This window comes from Dendrobates tinctorius, unplaced genomic scaffold (assembly GCF_039654945.1).
Source record: "Dendrobates tinctorius isolate UK_male_01 unplaced genomic scaffold, ASM3965494v1 ptg000143l, whole genome shotgun sequence".
In the NCBI taxonomy this organism is placed as follows: Eukaryota; Metazoa; Chordata; class Amphibia; order Anura; family Dendrobatidae; genus Dendrobates; species Dendrobates tinctorius.
In genome coordinates, this window is record NW_027361810.1 from 40,271 (window position 1) to 58,804 (window position 18,534).

The window sequence follows — 18,534 nt, forward strand, 5'->3', positions numbered from 1 at the left end:
AATTTCCCCTGAATACGCCGATACCCCATATGTGGAGTAAACCACCTTTAGGGCGCATGGCAGAGCTCGCAAGGGATGGAGCGCTGTATGACCTTTTCAGCGCAGAATTGGCTGGAATTCAGATTGGACACCATGTCACGTTTGGAGAGCCCCTGATGTGCCTAAACCGTGGAAACCCCCCACAAGTGACCCCCAAGGGCTTCACAGAAGTTTATAAGGTAGAGCCGTGAAAATAAAAAAATCATTTTTTTTCCACAAAAATGATCTTTTCACCCCCAATTTTTTAATTTTCCCAACGGTAACAGGAGAAATTAGACCCCCAAGGTTGGTGTGCAATTTGTCCTGAGTAGGCTGATACCCCATATGTGGGGGTAAAACACTGTTTGGGCGCACGTCGGGGCTAGGAAGGGAGGGAGCACCATTTGACTTTTTGAACGCTAAATTGGCTGGAATCAATGGTGGCGCCATGTCACGTTTGGAGCCCCCCGGATGTACCTAAATAGTGGAAACCCCTCAATTCTAGCTCCAACCCTAACCCCAACACACCCCTAACCCTAATCCCACCCCTAACCCCAACCCGAATTCTAACCCTAACCGAAAAATGAAAATAAATATATTTTCTTTACTTCATTATATTTCCCTAACTAAGGAGGTGATGGGGGGGGGGGGGTTATTTACAATTTTTCTATTTTGATCACTGCGATGGGGTTTATCACAGAGATAAAAATGTACATTGAATGAATGAATGGAATCTGCAGGCCGGCAGATTCGGTCGGAGGAAACTGCGCACGTGCCCGCTATTTTCTTCTCAGACCAAAATGGCGGCACCCACCGGAGCAGGCAGGAGGGCCGGAGGACCACCAGGAGGGGGATCAGGGACCCTTTTTCTCTCTCCTTTGATGTGCGATCACATCAGAGGAGAGACAAAGTGAAAGAAAAATTGCGGCTTCTTTTTTTTTTGCGGTCACCGTTATACGGTTAATAACAGCAATCGCAAAAGTGGGGTCGGTAAAAACCAACCCAAATCATGTTCTCCGGGGTCTCGGCTACCCCCGACAGCCGAGACCCCGGAGAAAATCCGACTCTGAGGGGCACTATACACATTTTCCACACCCTTAACTACCGCCGTTAAAAGGAGTATCAGCGGTCGTTAAGGCCCGTTTCACATTTCCGCTATTTGACGGGAGGCTAAATCCGCCAGAGCCGTTAAAAACGGATCCGCCTCCGTCATGCACTAAACGGATGTCACCGGATCCGTGTAGTGTACGCATCCGGTGAAGTCGGCTAGCGGGGGAAATTAAAAAGAACCGAGGTGAGGGAGGGAGAGAGATAGAGATAGATTTTTGCATTGCTGCGGCATTTCCGGAAATGCAATTGAGGGTTAAATTGCTCGCAGAGGAAATCTGCCAGGCATGCGCAATTGAAAATAGCGGACCGTCACTCTGAAATAAACGTTTCAGAGTCAGTCTCCTCCGTCCGGGAACCGCTAAAATTTTCACTGATCCGTCAAAAAATGGATGTGACAGACGACCATCAGTCAAAATCCGCCACTAATGTAAGTCTATGGGGAAAAAAACGAATCCGCCAAAAAAGGGGCGGATCCGTTTTTTTCTAAAAGTGGCGGATTTTGACTGACGTCAAACAACGGAAATGTGAAACAGGCCTTAAGGGGTTAAAATGGATGCCTGCACAGGTCACAGAGTGAACTATTTTGCTATCAAAGTTCGATACGTTTGTGACAACAAAAATTGTTACTGAGACGCTGGCAGTAAGGCTACGTTCACACGTAGCGGAACGCTCGCGGAAATTACCGCGCAAATTCCGAATTCCATTCCGCGGGAAAATCGCATTTTAAATTCCCGCGATTTTCCCGAGGAAAAACTAGCATTTTGCAAGCGTAATTAGCTTGCAGAATGCTAGCATTTTCCAAACGATCTGTATCATCGCTTGGAGAACTGAATGACAGGTTGGTCACACTCGTCATACATAGTGGAGAAAAGAGAGCATCTGCAGAGGAAAAGTGGAGAAAGTAAGCACAGAGGACAAATAACAGCCAGAGATTAAGTCAGCCTTTGTCCCCTTGAATTAGAGGTACACAGATATGACACAACCAGGTACATCAGAAAACAAACCTATCCTGTGCAGTCCCATGTAATAACAAAGCAAAAGTGTAATGCTCACAATATCTACACTATTTGTAGAGCAGTTGCCTGCAGTCCTATGTAACACCACAGATGACACAGTGATAACTCTGAGTACAGATAATGTAGTAGATATCATCTGCAGTCCTATGTAACACCACAGATAACACAGTGATAACTCTCTGAGTACAGATAATGTTGCAGATGTCACATGCAGTCCTATGTAATACCAGAGATGACACAGTGATTACTATCTGAGTACAGATAATGTAGTAGAGGTCACCTGCAGTCCCATGTAACAACACAGATTACGCAGCGATAACCCCCTGAGTATAGATAATGCAGTGGATGTCATCTGTAGTCCTATGTAACACCTCTCTCCACTTCTTACCTTCTCAGCGTCCTGTTCGAACAGTCTCAGCTGGAAGCACTGGTCCAGCTTCAGTTTGCGCACGTGCCACATCTGGTGCAGGTGTTGGCGGGTGGAGTGCAGCTTGTCCAGGAGGCTGGTAATCTTTGGCACCAGACTTTGGAAGTCCGCCCCTCCTGGAATACAGTTCCTGCCGGAGAAGCCGTCCCCACAGCGGATGCACTGCAGCAGTCTCTGCCCGTCCCGGTCTAGCTCCTCCACTGGAGCCTTCATCACCTTCTTCTTTAGCTGCGTATGCTCATCAATCAGCCGCCGCGATCCCTCCACATCCACGGGGAACTCCTTCCTGGCCAGCATCTCCTGCAGGTCCTCCAGGCGTGACAGAAGGTGCACCGCGCTGTTGAAGAACTCCTCCAGGGAGACGCGCAGCTCGATCCACTCATCATGATTGTAATCCAAGGAGCCTTCAAACTCCTCTGTGAGCTGCGAGGGGTCCACCAGCTTCGTCAGTCCCTCCACCGACACCATGCTGGTCTGGGCAAAGAAGACAGACACATCTGTTAATCAACACACCAGCCTCCATCACTGCGGGCAGGGCCGGTTTTAGGCAAACTGGGGCCCTAGGCAAAGTTTAAAAAGGGGCCCCAAATGCTGACATCACACAGAAGCATTTCGATTGTATTTACATGCGCTGGGTTCAGGCCGCTAAATGAGTGTGATCGACAATACTGAAGTCGTTCAACACTTGTTTCCCGGCCTCTTTACACCTTCTGAGAAAGAATGATGGGGACAGAATAATCACTAATGGATCACTAACAGATCACCATACAGTATCAATGTTATCAGCAGCACATCTACAGTTTACACCCCATAGTCCTCCATATAGTATAATACACTCCTCAGTCCGCCATATAGTATAATACACTCCTCATAGCCCTCCATATATTAAAATACACTCAGTCCACCATATAGTAGAATACACTCCTCATAGTGCTCCATATAGTATAATACACCACCAGTCATCCATGTAGTACAATTCACTTCCCATCATATAATGCACCCCATAGTTCTTCATATATTATAAAGAATTCCACATAGTCCTCGATACAGTATAATGCAGCCGACATATAGTATAATCCAGTCACCCCACAGAGTATAATGCAGCCCTGCCATACACTATAATGTAACCCCCATAGAATATAATGCAGCCGACCCTTAGAGCATAATGCAGCCACCCCACAGAATAATGTAACGCCCCCATAGAATATAATGCAGCCCCCCTCATATAGTATAATGCAGCCCCTCCATAGAATATATGGCAGCCCCTTATATAGTATAATGCAGCCCCTCCATAGAATACAATGTAGCCCTTCTCATATAGTATAATGCAGCCCCAATAGAATAAAATGCAGCCCCCTTCAAAGTATAATGAAGCCTCAATACAATAGTCTAGCCCCCCATAGAATATAATGCAGCCCCCCCACAGAATACAATGTAGCCTCCTCATATAGTGTAATGTAGCCCCCCTCATAGAGTATGATGCAATCACCCCCCCCCCCATAGAATATAATAAATATTATACAGCCCCCCATACAATATAATGTAGCCCCCAAATTATATAACACAGCCTCCACCATAGAATATAATGTATACTGTAACCCTCCATGGTATATATCACAGCCCCACATGGTATGTAGCACAGTCCCACATGGTATATAGCACAGCCCCACATGGTATATAGCACAGCCCCACATGGTATATAGCACAGCCCCACATGGTATACAGTGCGTTGCGAAAGTATTCGGCTCCCTGGAACTTTTCAACCTTTTCCCACATATCATGCTTCAAACAAAGATACCAAATGAAAATATTTGGTGAAGAATCAACCACAAGTGGGACACAATTGTGAAGTTGAACGAAATTTATTGGTTATTTTAAATTTTAGTGGAAATTCAAAAACGGAAAAGTGGGGCGTGCAATATTATTCAGCCTCTTTACTTTCAGTGCAGCAAACTCACTCCAGAAGTTCATTGTGGATCTCTGAATGATCCAATGTCGTCCTAAATGACTAATGATGATAAATATGATCCACCTGTGTATAATCAAGTCTCCGCATAAATGCATCTGCTCTGTGATAGTCTCAGGGTTCTGTTTGAAGCATGATATGTGGGAAAATGTTGAAAAGTTCCAGGGAGCCGAATACTTTCACAAGGCACTGTATAGCACAGCACCACATGGTATATAGCACAATAGCACAGCCTCCCCCCCCCCCCTGAGAATCACCCCACAGTCCAGTACTCACTGTTACATTTAAAAAAAAAAAAAAAAAACACGGCGCTGGCGGCAGGCGGGGCCCCCTGCCTCATGGGCCCCAGGGCTGCTGCACGATGTGCCGCTAGCTGGGGGCCCCTGCCATCAACGCCGGCCCTGACCGCGGGACAGCCGGCAGCCGTATCCTGGTGAGTGGACACATTGTATCCATGATTTCACCCACATACAAAGATCTCACAAATCTTGAGCTTCGGATCTGTTCCAATCACATCTCGAGCTTTACTCACAATTCTGCAGATTTTGTGTCACCTGAGAACATTGCATTGTGGCAGCTTCGGTCCCACAGTCGGGTTATGACGTGACATATCTGGGTACATAATAGCCTGGAGAGCTGAGAATGCAGCTTTGGATGTGGCTGGAGCATCAGACATGAAGATTTTAGGTGGCTTGCTGCTGGTGGTGAGCCCAAAAATCCTATGAGCCACTCGCCCGCCGGAAGACAAGCCCCTCAGACAGGTGCACGAAACCAGGACACAAACCTCAAAGATGAACTTGGAACTGCCGAAGTTGGTTTTCTGCTTCTGCCAGAAGTTCTCGGGTTTGATTATCAGCGCCACATGGATCTCGGCGGGGAACGCTTCCTGCAGGGTCTTCAGAAGAGGTTTTATCAAGTCCCACTTGGATCCACGCATGTCGATGATGACTGTGAAGCCGCGCTTACAGACGTCCTCACTGCGGGGGAGGAGAGAACTGACAACGATCAGTACATAATGCAGACAGCACCGACATGTCACACAGCATTCAGCCGCACCTGCCGATAAAAGGACACATGCATGCTCATCTGAGATGAGAGTGCATGTATGTGGGGGACGGAGGCCAGCCAGCATGCATGCGTTTATTACATGTGCATGGCCATCGCTAAAGGAGGCGACTACAATCTATTATTCCCTGTTATCAGCCATTACTGGGGAGGAGACTGTAGGACAGGAGACTACAATCTATTACTCCCCGTTATCGGCCATTACTGGGGAGGAGACTGTAGGACAGGAGACTACAATCTATTACTCCCCGTTATCGGCCATTACTGGGGAGGAGACTGTAGGACAGGAGACTACAATCTATTACTCCCCGTTATCAGCCATTACTGGGGAGGAGACTGTAGGACAGGAGACTACAATCTATTACTCCCCGTTATCAGTCATTACTGGGGAGGAGACTGTAGGACAGGAGACTACAATCTATTACTCCCCGTTATCGGCCATTACTGGGGAGGAGACTGTAGGACAGGAGACTACAATCTATTACTCCCTGTTATCGGCCATTACTGGGGAGGAGACTGTAGGACAGGAGACTACAATCTATTACTCCCTGTTATCAGCCATTACTGGGGAGGAGACTGTAGGACAGGAGACAACAACCTATTACTCCCTGTTATCAGCCATTACTGGGGGAGACTGTAGGACAGGAGACTACAATCTATTACTCCCTGTTATCAGCCATTACTGGGGAGGAGACTGTAGGACAGGTGCCCACAATCAGTCACACCCTGCTGAGAGCAGCACCTGTCTTGTGAGCTCCAGGACTTCCAGGAGGAGGCCCAGAGTCTGCCTCTCTTCTCCCCAGGGAGAGGCAGGCTTCCTGGGAGCCAGGCATGGCTTCCCAGGCTTCTGTTCCCCGGTCTGTGCCGGCGGGGGACAGAGAGCAGCAGCAACCGGCCCAGGAGGGCGTGAGGAGATCTGGTCGGATGAGAAAGACCGTACCCACCTACTCCAACCCCGAGACGGCTCATCGTCCGCCCAGAGAGGGAGACAGAGGCACCCCAGGCCCCAGGAAGAAGAGCCCAGCAACATCATGGGGCGAGATGACCTCCAGCGAGTCCACGAGCTCCTTCTCCTCCCGAGTGGTCGCCATGTTGCGAGAGTACGAGGACGCCGGCAAAGCACTGACCGGGCTGAAGGAGCAGCTGCGGGAGGCACGGATCCTGAACACCCGTGCCTCTAACAAGGAAAGACCCGCGACCTCCCAGAGGTTTAAAGCCCTCAGAGATGAGGTGGTCCGGTTAGTGCTCCTCCGGGAGGGGATTGAGAAAAGCGCAGGTCCCTTCCTGGAGAGGTTTAAGAACCAGCGGCGGTTCTCTGAAATGAAGGGGTTAAATACCTCGGGAGAACTGCCAGCCGGCGTCCTAAGCGAGGAGGAGGAGGACGATGAAGTCGTGGCTGGAGTCTCTCGTGCTGGAACAAGCCGGGAGAAAGAGTCGCAGAGCCAGCAAGGAAGCGGCCTCCCGGCACGGCAGAGGACTCCGACAACCCATGCTGGAGTGTCAGCGGAGGAAGAGGAGGAGTGCGGTCTGTTGAGGGAGATCAGAGAGCTGGAGTCTCCTGTGGACCTGACCACATTCTCCTTCGGGGAGGACGAGCCAGCGGAGGAGACCAAAAAGAGGAGGAAGAAAAAAAAGATGACACAGGAGGTGGTGAGTTACAAATATGTACCAATGTCTGATGTTACACCTACCACCTCCTGTGTAAACCCCACCAAACCTAAAAGCACGGGCTCTGCAGTGGGTCCGGGGCATAGGCAAGGTGGGGAGAGGAGGAGGACGTCCGGCAATGCTGCCGTCTGTGCGGGGAACAGTGCAGGGGGTGAGGCTGTGGAGGTACTCACGGCGCCGGACATAGGGGACCCCGTGGAGTTTCCCTCCCTGCCTGCTGCGGCTAAGCCAGTTATCACCGGGGCCGAGGAGAGCGGGGGGGATGTCCACGCCGTTGCGAAAGGGGGACGGTGTGGGCAGACTCCATCCCTGCTCACTGCAGCTGAGCCGGCCGACGCCGGGGCTGTGGGGGGCAGGGCCGAGGAGCATGGTGCGGCGAAAGGGGGGCGCACTGTTGTGAGAGGGGCGCAGTGCGCCTCAACAGAGGAAAGGAGGCGCGCAGCTGAGACAGAGCCACGGGAAAAAAAAAAAAATACACAGCAAAAGCAGGGAACATCATCAGCAAGGAACACTGTGCGCTCTGCTGTGACGGGGGGACAGCATGCCCCAAAAAATGATACCAGCACCCCGAAGTCTGTGGCTACAGGGCAGGCAGCCCAGGACAATAAGGGGCACAGTGCTCCAAAAGAACTGCACAATGTCAGCACTGAGCTAATTAAAACGGGTGTGGTGCTGCACCGCTCCCCCGACCCAGCAGGTGTGAGTGCAGAGACTGCAGACACAAGGGAGGAGGGAATGGAGGTGACTGTGGAAGGTGCAGAGAACAGTGGTAATGGGGTGAATGATGTGAGTAGTAGTGCAGTGAATAATGGGAGTTGTGGTGCCGCAAACGTTGGGAGTATTGGTGGAGTGAATGATGGGACAGGTGGTGGAGTGAATGATAGGAGATGTGGTGCCGCAAACGTTGGGAGTATTGGTGGAGTGAATGGTGGGAATAGTGGTGGAGTGAATGATGGGAGTTGTGGTGCCGCAAATGATGGGAGTATTGGTGGAGTGAATGAGGAGAGCAGCACTGGTGTTGGTGGAGGGGAAGTAGGTAGTGGTCCCACTGCCCCCCCAGTGGTGGCGAGGGCTTCAGCCCCTAGCTATTCGGGAGCTGTCACTGCTGGGGGTAGTAGTGCGCCCTTGTCTGGTGGCCCCGAGGATGGTGACTTGCAGCAGCGCTTCCTGGACGCCCTGAAGAAAGGGGAGAGTTCCATCAATGTAGAGGGGAGGGAGGTTGATCTGTCTTTCTGGATAGAGAGACATGGTCTTTCCGCCTTCCGAGATAGAGGGGCAGAGACTGTCTGGTCTCTGCCGACACCGGGGCAGAGGAGTAACCGTAGGAACGTGGCCCGTCTCCAGTGGGTAAGCAAGGATGCCTGTCCTGATCGGTCAAAGGTTGCTGAGCTCCTGCTGGGGATGGGCTTCGCGGCATATGACATCTTTGCCTTGATCCATCCCTATGGGACCTCCTACTTCGATGTCAGCTTCGTGAGACCGGAGGGCCTTGAGCTTTTTTGGTCTCGCCATGAGCTGGCTCGTGGTCGCCCCGAATGGCAAGGTTTTGTCCCTGTCGCAATATCCCGCCAGAACTCGGTCAGGAAGGTGACCGTTTTGACCAGTAACGAGTCACTTTCCTGCATGGACATCTCCACCTGGATTGGTCGATATGGCGACATCGTCGGCATTCCTGAGAAGACCCGCGACGACCATGGTATCTGGTCAGGGGCCTGGACCTTCATGGTGAAATTGAAGGTTTCAGGAAACACTGTTACCCATATACCTTCCTCTACATTTTTGGGGAGGGACAGGATCCTGATTTTCTACCAGGGGCAGCCTAAGGTCTGTCACAGGTGCGGCAGCCCCACACACTTCAGTGCGCAGTGTACCACCCAAAAATGCGCACTGTGTGGGGACCTTGGCCATCTCGCTGCTACCTGTGGCAGGATTAGGTGTAACTTGTGTGGTGACCTCGGTCATCCATTCAGTCGCTGTCCGCGTTCCTTTGCCAATGCGGTCCTGAAAGCGGCGAGTGCGGGACAGGCGAAAGCCGGGACTAATCTTGCCGGTGAAGGGACCAGTAGGGGCGGAGGAGGCAGGGAACCGGTGAGGAGCAAGCTGCCGCCATCCAACATCAGGCGGCAGGAGCAACGCCATGGGAACAGGGGGCAGGGAGTAATGACCCTAAACCCTGACCCAGGTACTTCACTTGCAGCTGAGGATCCTAAAGACAGTGAATTGAGTGAGGAAGTCAGGAGACTTGAAAGGGAGGAGCAGGCGGACGCCATGTCCTCCCAGGAACCCTCATCCGGTGACAGTCTGGATGAGGGAGAGGGGGAATGGTCACAACAAAGGAAAAAGGGTAACCGGAAAACAACCAAGGGTAGGAGTGGGTCCGGGTCTCGAGCCTCCGCTCTGGAGTGCGACCCCTCTGATTCTCTAGCCCTGATCCAGGTGCCATTGGAAGGTCCAGCCGCCCCCCCTCTGGTGGATCTCTCCAACCGGTTCGGGGCCCTCCAGGACTCCCCTGCAGAGGGGGAGGACGGGAGCCCGGAGCCGGAGGTTGCGGACAAGGATGTTGGGGCTCAGGGGGTCGCTGAGTCTTCTTCTCAGGGAGCAATTAAAGGGCCCTCTGGGGGGGGGACTACCTTGGGACCACCAGACAAGGGCCAGAGTGTATGTAAGGAGAGAATGGATGAGTCTGTGTGTCTTAAGCGCACTAAAAGCTCATCATTGTCTGAGGAAGAGGGTGAAGCTGTTGGGGGTGGGAAGAAAAAGGCTATCTAATCCAATCAATCATGATGGCGGCACCCACACCGTTGACGCTGGCAACCATTAATGTTGCCAGCATAAAGTCAGAAGCGGCAAGGTTCACGGCCTTTCATTTTCTCGGCCAACTTGATGCCGACATTTTGTTTTTGCAGGAGACCAGGTTGACTGACCTATCAACCATGCATAAAGTAAGGCGGGAGTGGAGGTGCGGGCCCTCCTACTGGTCTCTTGCGGCCGAGCCGTATAGCGGGGTGGCGGTCCTTTTTAAGACCGCAGCGGTTGAATGCAGACGATTAATTGAATTAGAAATGGGGAGATGCTTGATCCTAGATGTCTCCATGGGGGGACAGGAGCTTCGGCTCATTAACATCTACGGTCCCCAATCCAAGTGGGACCGCAAATGTCTCTTCTTGAAGATCAAACCTTTCTTATTTTTAAGTCGGCAGGTGGTCTTTGGAGGGGATTTCAACAACGTCACGAGACCCTGTGATAGAGGAGGTTCTGGGGACCGGCTGACTTATGATTGCGTCGCGCTAAACAGGATAGTAAGTGAGGCACGCCTAGTGGATGTCCACATCCGGCACAACACAGGCAGCACGGGATTCACTTTTTTTAGAGGTAGTCAGTGCAGGTCTAGGATAGATAGGTTTTATTTGAAGGAGGAAGCCGTCTCCTCGCCGTTGTCGGTTGTGGAGGTGGAGTTCTCCGACCACTGTTTGATTATGTTTTCTCTGAACGTATGGGAGCTTCCATTGGTTGGCCGCGGCTGGCTACTCTGTCCTATGCCGAGTGGGCCTATGGAGCGTTCGGAGACCTCGGGAGAAGGGACAGAGTCACTTTATTTATAGTCAGCGCAGTGGTCAGGTACTTCACGTGGAACGCACGAGTTTTAGTTTCGACACAGAGTAAAATCCTCCGTGTAGACGAAGTTTATAGCAGCATCCTAGGTGCCCTGGTGAAGGTCCGTTCTCTGGAGTATGAAAGACTGGGTGCCCGGAGGGCGGCCCATCTCTGGAGGGGTTTCTCCTTCGGGGTGCCTTAGTCCGTTAGTACTCCTATATCCTGGTGGTGGGCTGATGCCTTTTCACTCTAGAGTTTTGTTTTGAATATCAGTCTCCTGGATAGAAGGTTTGCAAGCATCGAACTTGAGCCTTAAGTGGTGAGTACGTAGGTTATGTTCTGTAACGTTGGTTTATGTATATATTGTATATAGTGTATTGTATATATTGTGTATAATAGAGGGTCTTAGTTAGGTTGGGTGGGGGGATTGGGGGGATGGGGGGTTTTCAACAGCGGTGATAAGAGACTGATCTGGCCTGGTCCAGGCCCCGCCTGGGGAAAAACTTTGGGGCCTGATCCTAGCTCGGAGAAATCCTGAACTTTGTGGCCAGAGCTGGATCAGGGGTGGTGGGATAGTTAGAGTAGATGTGTGTTTTATATATAGTGTTAAAAAAAAAAAAAAAAAATCCCAAAAAAAGGAAAAAATAAAAAAAAAATAAATAAAAGGAAAAAATATATAAATATTGTTAATTTTCTATACTATGTTTGTAATTAGGTTTGTCGTAAGTGTGAATGTGGCGGTGTAAGGGGGAGGCTGTGAGGTAAGGCAGTGGGACCAGAGGGTATTAGGTGTGTCTTGTACAATATTCGGACTGGTGTCATATGTTTATATTGTATATAGTGTATATAGTATTGTATATAGGACGGTGTAAATGTAGTTCAGGGTTGTATATAATAGTGTGAATGGAGCTGGGTCGGGGGTTTTACATGATTTTATTTATTTATTATTTTAAGGGGGTGCTGGTGTAATTATTGTAATTTTGTTCCTTTTTTGTTTTTTTTTTAGTTTTTAATTTCTTGTTTCTTTAATTTAATTTTCTTTTCCCGTTTTGTAGGTCGAGAATTTCCCTTATTGTTTCCATTTCTTGTTTATTTCTTTGTGTTTGTGTCTGATTTTGTCATATTGTTTCTGATTGGAGTTTTTGTTCTATGTTTGTTCTGTTGTGTTTTATTTGTAACGTCGTGAAGGATTTTATAATAATAAAAAAGACCTACAATCTATTACTCCCTGTTATCAGCCATTACTGGGGAGGAGACTGTAGGACAGGAGACTACAATCTATTACTCTCTGTTATCAGCCATTACTGGAGGAGACTGTAGGACAGGAGACTACAATCTATTACTCCCCGTTATCAGCCATTACTGGGGGAGGAGACTGTAGGACAGGAGACTACAATCTATTACTCCCTGTTATCAGCCATTACTGGAGGAGGAGACTGTAGGACAGGAGACTACAATCTATTACTCCCCGTTATCAGTCATTACTGGGGAGGAGACTGTAGGACAGGAGACTACAATCTATTATTCCCTGTTATCAGCCATTACTGGGGAGGAGACTGTAGGACAGGAGACTACAATCTATTACTCCCCGTTATCGGCCATTACTGGGGGAGGAGACTGTAGGACAGGAGACAACAATCTATTACTCCCTGTTATCAGCCATTACTGGGGGAGACTGTAGGACAGGAGACTACAATCTATTACTCCCTGTTATCAGCCATTACTGGGGAGGAGACTGTAGGACAGGAGACTACAATCTATTACTCCCTGTTATCAGCCATTACTGGGGAGGAGACTGTAGGACAGGTGCCCACAATCAGTCACACCCTGCTGAGAGCAGCACCTGTCTTGTGAGCTCCAGGACTTCCAGGAGGAGGCCTAGAGTCTGCCTCTCTTCTCCCCAGGGAGAGGCAGGCTTCCTGGGAGCCAGGCATGGCTTCCCAGGCTTCTGTTCCCCGGTCTGTGCCGGCGGGGGACAGAGAGCAGCAGCAACCGGCCCAGGAGGGCGTGAGGAGATCTGGTCGGATGAGAAAGACCGTACCCACCTACTCCAACCCCGAGACGGCTCATCGTCCTCCCAAAGAGGGAGACAGGGGCACCCCAGGCCCCAGGAAGAAGAGCCCAGCAACATCATGGGGCGAGATGACCTCCAGCGAGTCCACGAGCTCCTTCTCCTCCTGAGTGGTCGCCATGTTGCGAGAGTACGAGGACGCCGGCAAAGCACTGACCGGGCTGAAGGAGCAGCTGCGGGAGGCACGGATCCTGAACACCCGTGCCTCTAACAAGTAAAGACCCGCGACCTCCCAGAGGTTTAAAGCCCTCAGAGATGAGGTGGTCCGGTTAGTGCTCCTCCGGGAGGGGATTGAGAAAAGCGCAGGTCCCTTCCTGGAGAGGTTTAAGAACCAGCGGCGGTTCTCTGAAATGAAGGGGTTAAATACCTCGGGAGAACTGCCATCCGGCGTCCTAAGCGAGGAGGAGGACGACGAAGTCGTGGCTGGAGTCTCACGTGCTGGAACAAGCCGGGAGAAAAAGAGTCGCAGAGCCAGCAAGGAAGCGGCCTCCCGGCACGGCAGAGAACTCCGACAACCCATGCTGGAGTGTCAGCGGAGGAAGAGGAGGAGTGCGGTCTGTTGAGGGAGATCAGAGAGCTGGAGTCTCCTGTGGACCTGACGAAATTCTCCTTCGGGGAGGACGAGCCAGAGGAGGAGACCAAAAAGAGGAGGAAGACCAAGAAGGCGACACAGGAGGTGGTGAGTTACAAATATGTACCAATGTCTGATGTTACACCTACCACCTCCTGTGTAAACCCCACCAAACCTAAAAGCACGGGCTCTGCAGTGGGTCCGGGACATAGGCAAGGTGGGGAGAGGAGGAGGACGTCCGGCAATGCTGCCGTCTGTGCGGGGAACAGTGCAGGGGGTGAGGCTGTGGAGGTACTCACGGCGCCGGACATAGGGGACCCCGTGGAGTTTCCCTCCCTGCCTGCTGCGGCTAAGCCGGTTATCACCGGGGCCGAGGAGAGCGGGGGGGATGTCCACGCCGTTGCGAAAGGGGGACGGTGTGGGCAGACTCCATCCCTGCTCACTTCAGCGGAGCCGGCCAACGCTGGGGCTGTGGGGGCAGGGCCGAGGAGCATGGTGCGGCGAAAGGGGGGCGCACTGTTGTGACATGGGAGCAGTGCGCCTCAACAGAGGAGAGGAGGCGCGCAGCTGAGTCAGAGCCACGGGAAAAAAAAAATGCACAGCAAAAGCAGGGAACATCATCAGCAAGGAACACTGTGCGCTCTGCCGTGACGGGGGGGACAGCATGCCCCTAAGCGTGATACCAGCACCCCGAAGTCTGTGGCTACAGGGCAGGCAGCCCAGAACAATAAGGGGCACAGTGCTCCAAAAGAACTGCACAATGTCAGCACTGAGCTAATTAAAACGGGTGTGGTGCTGCACCGCTCCCCCGACCCAGCAGGTGTGAGTGCAGAGACTGCAGACACAAGGGAGGAGGGAATGGAGGTGACTGTGGAAGGTGCAGAGAACAGTGGTAATGGGGTGAATGATGGGAGAAGTAGTGGAGTGAATAATGGGAGTTGTGGTGCCGCAAACGTTGGGAGTATTGGTGGAGTGAATGATGGGACAGGTGGTGGAGTGAATGATAGGAGTTGTGGTGCCGCAAATGATGGGAGTACTGCTGGAGTGAATGGTGGGAATAGTGGTGGAGTGAATGATGGGAGTTGTGGTGCCGCAAATGATGGGAGTACTGCTGGAGTGAATGGTGGGAATAGTGGTGGAGTGAATGGTGGGAATAGTGGTGGAGTAAATATTGGGAGTATTGGTGGAGTGAATGAGGAGAGCAGCACTGGTGTTGGTGGAGGGGAAGTAGGTAGTGGTCCCACTGCCGGCGAGGGCTTCAGCCCCTAGCTATTCGGGGGCTGTCACTGCTGGGGGTAGTAGTGCGCCCTTGTCTGGTGGCCCCGAGGACGGTGACTTGCAGCAGCGCTTCCTGGACGCCCTGAAGAAAGGGGAGAGTTCCATCAATGTAGAGGGGAGGGAGGTTGATCTGTCTTTCTGGATAGAGAGACACGGTCTTTCCGCCTTCCGAGATAGAGGGGCAGAGACTGTCTGGTCTCTGCCGACACCGTGGCAGAGGAGTAACCGTAGGAACGTGGCCCGTCTCCAGTGGGTAAGCAAGGATGCCTGTCCTGATCGGTCAAAGGTTGCTGAGCTCCTGCTGGGGATGGGCTTCGCGGCATATGACATCTTTGCCTTGATCCATCCCTATGGGACCTCCTACTTCGATGTCAGCTTCGTGAGACCGGAGGGCCTTGAGCTTTTTTGGTCTCGCCATGAGCTGGCTCGGGGTCGCCCCGAATGGCAAGGTTTCGTCCCGGTCGCAATATCCCACCAGAACTCGGTCAGGAAGGTGACCGTTTTGACCAGTAACGAGTCGCTTTCCTGCATGGACATCTCCACCTGGATTGGTCGATATGGCGACATCGTCGGCATTCCTGAGAAGACCTGGACCTTCATGGTGAAATTGAAGGTTTCAGGAAACACTGTTACCCATATACCTTCCTCTACATTTTTGGGGAGGGACAGGATCCTGATTTTCTACCAGGGGCAGCCTAAGGTCTGTCACAGGTGCGGCAGCCCCACACACTTCAGTGCGCAGTGTACCACCCAGAAGTGCGCACTGTGTGGGGACCTTGGCCATCTCGCTGCTACCTGTGGCAGGATTAGGTGTAACTTGTGTGGTGACCTCGGTCATCCATTCAGTCGCTGTCCGCGTTCCTTTGCCAATGCAGTCCTGAAAGCGGCGAGTGCGGGACAGGCGAAAGCCGGGACTAATCTTGCCGGTGAAGGGACCAGTAGGGGCGGAGGAGGCAGGGAACCGGTGAGGAGCAAGCTGCCGCCATCCAACATCAGGCGGCAGGAGCAACGCCATGGGAACAGGGGGCAGGGAGTAATGACCCTAAACCCTGACCCAGGTACTTCACTTGCAGCTGAGGATCCTAAAGACAGCGAATTGAGTGAGGAAGTCAGGAGACTTGAAAGGGAGGAGCAGGCGGACGCCATGTCCTCCCAGGAACCCTCATCCGATGACAGTTTGGATGAGGGAGAGGGGGAATGGTCACAACAAAGGAAAAAGGGTAACCGGAAAACAACCAAGGGTAGGAGTGGGTCCGGGTCTCGAGCCTCCTCTCTGGAGTGCGACCCCTCTGATTCTCTAGCCCTGATCCAGGTGCCATTGGAAGGTCCAGCCGCCCCCCCTCTGGTGGATCTCTCCAACCGGTTCGGGGCCCTCCAGGACTCCCCTGCAGAGGGGGAGGACGGGAGCCCGGAGCCGGAGGTTGCGGACAAGGATGTTGGGGCTCAGGGGGTCGCTGAGTCTTCTTCTCAGGGAGCAATTAAAGGGCCCTCTGGGGGGGGGGGACTACCTCGGGACCACCAGACAAGGGCCAGAGTGTATGTAAGGAGAGAATGGATGAGTCTGTGTGTCTTAAGCGCACTAAAAGCTCATCATTGTCTGAGGAAGAGGGTGAAGCTGTTGGGGGTGGGAAGAAAAAGGCTATCTAATCCAATCAATCATGATGGCGGCACCCACACCGTTGACGCTGGCAACCATTAATGTTGCCAGCATAAAGTCAGAAGCGGCAAGGTACACGGCCTTTCATTTTCTCGGCCAACTTGATGCCGACATTTTGTTTTTGCAGGAGACCAGGTTGACTGACCTATCAACCATGCATAAAGCAAGGAGGGAGTGGAGGCATGGACCCTCCTACTGGTCTCTTGCGGCCGAGCCGTATAGCGGGGTGGCGGTCCTTTTTAAGACCGCAGCGGTTGAATGCAGACGATTAATTGAATTAGAAATGGGGAGATGCTTGATCCTAGATGTCTCCATGGGGGGACAGGAGCTTCGGCTCATTAACATCTACGGTCCCCAATCCAAGTGGGACCGCAAATGTCTCTTCTTGAAGATCAAACCTTTCTTATTTTCAAGTCGGCAGGTGGTCTTTGGAGGGGATTTCAACAACGTCACGAGACCCTGTGATAGAGGAGGTTCTGGGGACCGGCTGACTTATGATTGCGTCGCGCTAAACAGGATAGTAAGTGAGGCACGCCTAGTGGATGTCCACATCCGGCACAACACAGGCAGCACGGGATTCACCTTTTTTAGAGGTAGTCAGTGCAGGTCTAGGATAGATAGGTTTTATTTGAAGGAGGAAGCCGTCTCCTCGCCGTTGTCGGTTGTGGAGGTGGAGTTCTCCGACCACTGTTTGATTATGTTTTCTCTGAACGTTACAGAGACTCCTAGGATGGGAAGAGGTTATTGGAAGCTGAATTCATCACTCCTTGAGGAAGAAGCTGTAAGACGGTCTTTTGAGGATTTTCTTCAGAGCCAGGTACCGCTGCTGGGCCTAAGTAACACTAAGTCAGAGTGGTGGGAGATGTTCAAACATCGGGTGGCGAAATTCTTCCGGCAACTCTCGAACCTCAGAAGCCTGAACAGGGATCGCCTGTATCAGAGCCTGAGGAGGAGACTCGAGCATCTTGTCTCGACTGGAGGTAGCCGCGAGGAGATCTCCGGTGTGAAGTCCTTGCTGAAGAGGTGTCAGTACGATAGGCACGCATCTTTGGTTTTTGAGAGGGACTACGGGAAGTACTACTCGCCCGACCCTTACAGAAGCTGCAAGATGTCAGTGAATAGTAAGATAGTGACGGGGCTGATGGACAGTACGGGATCCTTGAAGAGGTCCAGATCAGGGATCTTGGAGGTCGTCAGTTCATACTACTCACACCTCTTGGGAAGGAGGGAACTGGATTGTGACAGGATGTCGGCTTTCCTGGCTGAAGCTGTTCCGGAGCCAGGGGCTGACCTCTCGCTGGACGTTTTGGCAGAAGTGATCAAAGAAGAGGAAGTGAGACTGGCGATCGATGGGCTCAGGCCCAAAAAATCACCAGGTCCGGATGGCTTAACATCTGAGTTCTTTAGGACCTTTAGGGACTACCTTGGTCCCCCTCTTGACTCAGGTGTTTAATGAGTGTCTCTCCTCGGGCACCCTGCCGAGATCATTAAGGAGGTCAGCTTTGATCATTTTGTCAAAGGGTAAGGATCCGTCACGCATTGAGAATTGGCGTCCCATAGCACTTCTCAATGTGGACAGGAAGGTTTTGGCTAAGATACTTTTCAACAGGCTGGTGAAGTTTGCGCCGCGGCTCCTTTCAGAGGCTCAGAACTGTTGCGTTCCTGGCCGTAGCACTTTCAGTGCTGTTCTGGGTGTCCGAGAGGCCGTGGAGCAAGGCAGGGCGGGCCTTTGGAAGGGGTTCCTGCTGACCCTGGATCAGGCAAAGGCTTTTGACCGGGTTGACCACGAGTACCTCTGGTCCACTCTTTTGAGGTACGGTCTGCCTGGGGGGTTTGTGGACTGGGTTAAGACCTTATACGCTGGGGCTGAGACTTTCCCTCTGGTAAATGGGTGGATTGGACAACCTTTCGGGGTAGGATCTGGTGTCCGTCAGGGCTGCCCTCTTAGCCCATTGCTGTACGCGTTTGCGATCGATCCCTTCCTCAGAAGGATCGAGTGTGGACCGTTGGCGGGGGTGAGGATGGGCGGGGTGGAGCCAGAGGCTATCCTGAGGATAGTGGCCTACGCGGACGATGTCACCGTTTTTGTTTCT

General features: G+C 51.9%; 1 protein-coding gene across 4 annotated transcripts in view; it reads right to left on the minus strand.

Moving 5' to 3' along the window:
- Positions 1 to 684: 684 nt before the first annotated feature.
- The window catches only part of LOC141049132 (kalirin-like), a 159,265-nt gene continuing 141,415 nt past the window's right edge, over positions 685 to 18,534 (minus strand). For 3 of the 4 annotated variants that reach the window (XM_073545270.1, XM_073545269.1, XM_073545271.1), the window contains 2 exons: positions 5,322 to 5,514; positions 685 to 3,045 (listed from right to left, as the gene is read on the minus strand). In XM_073545270.1, the coding sequence (XP_073401371.1) occupies positions 2,392 to 3,045; positions 5,322 to 5,514 (847 nt within the window). In that variant the 3' untranslated portion in view covers positions 685 to 2,391. The remainder of the gene's footprint in view (positions 3,046 to 5,321; positions 5,515 to 18,534) is intronic. The other variant, XM_073545268.1, reaches the window with a different exon arrangement.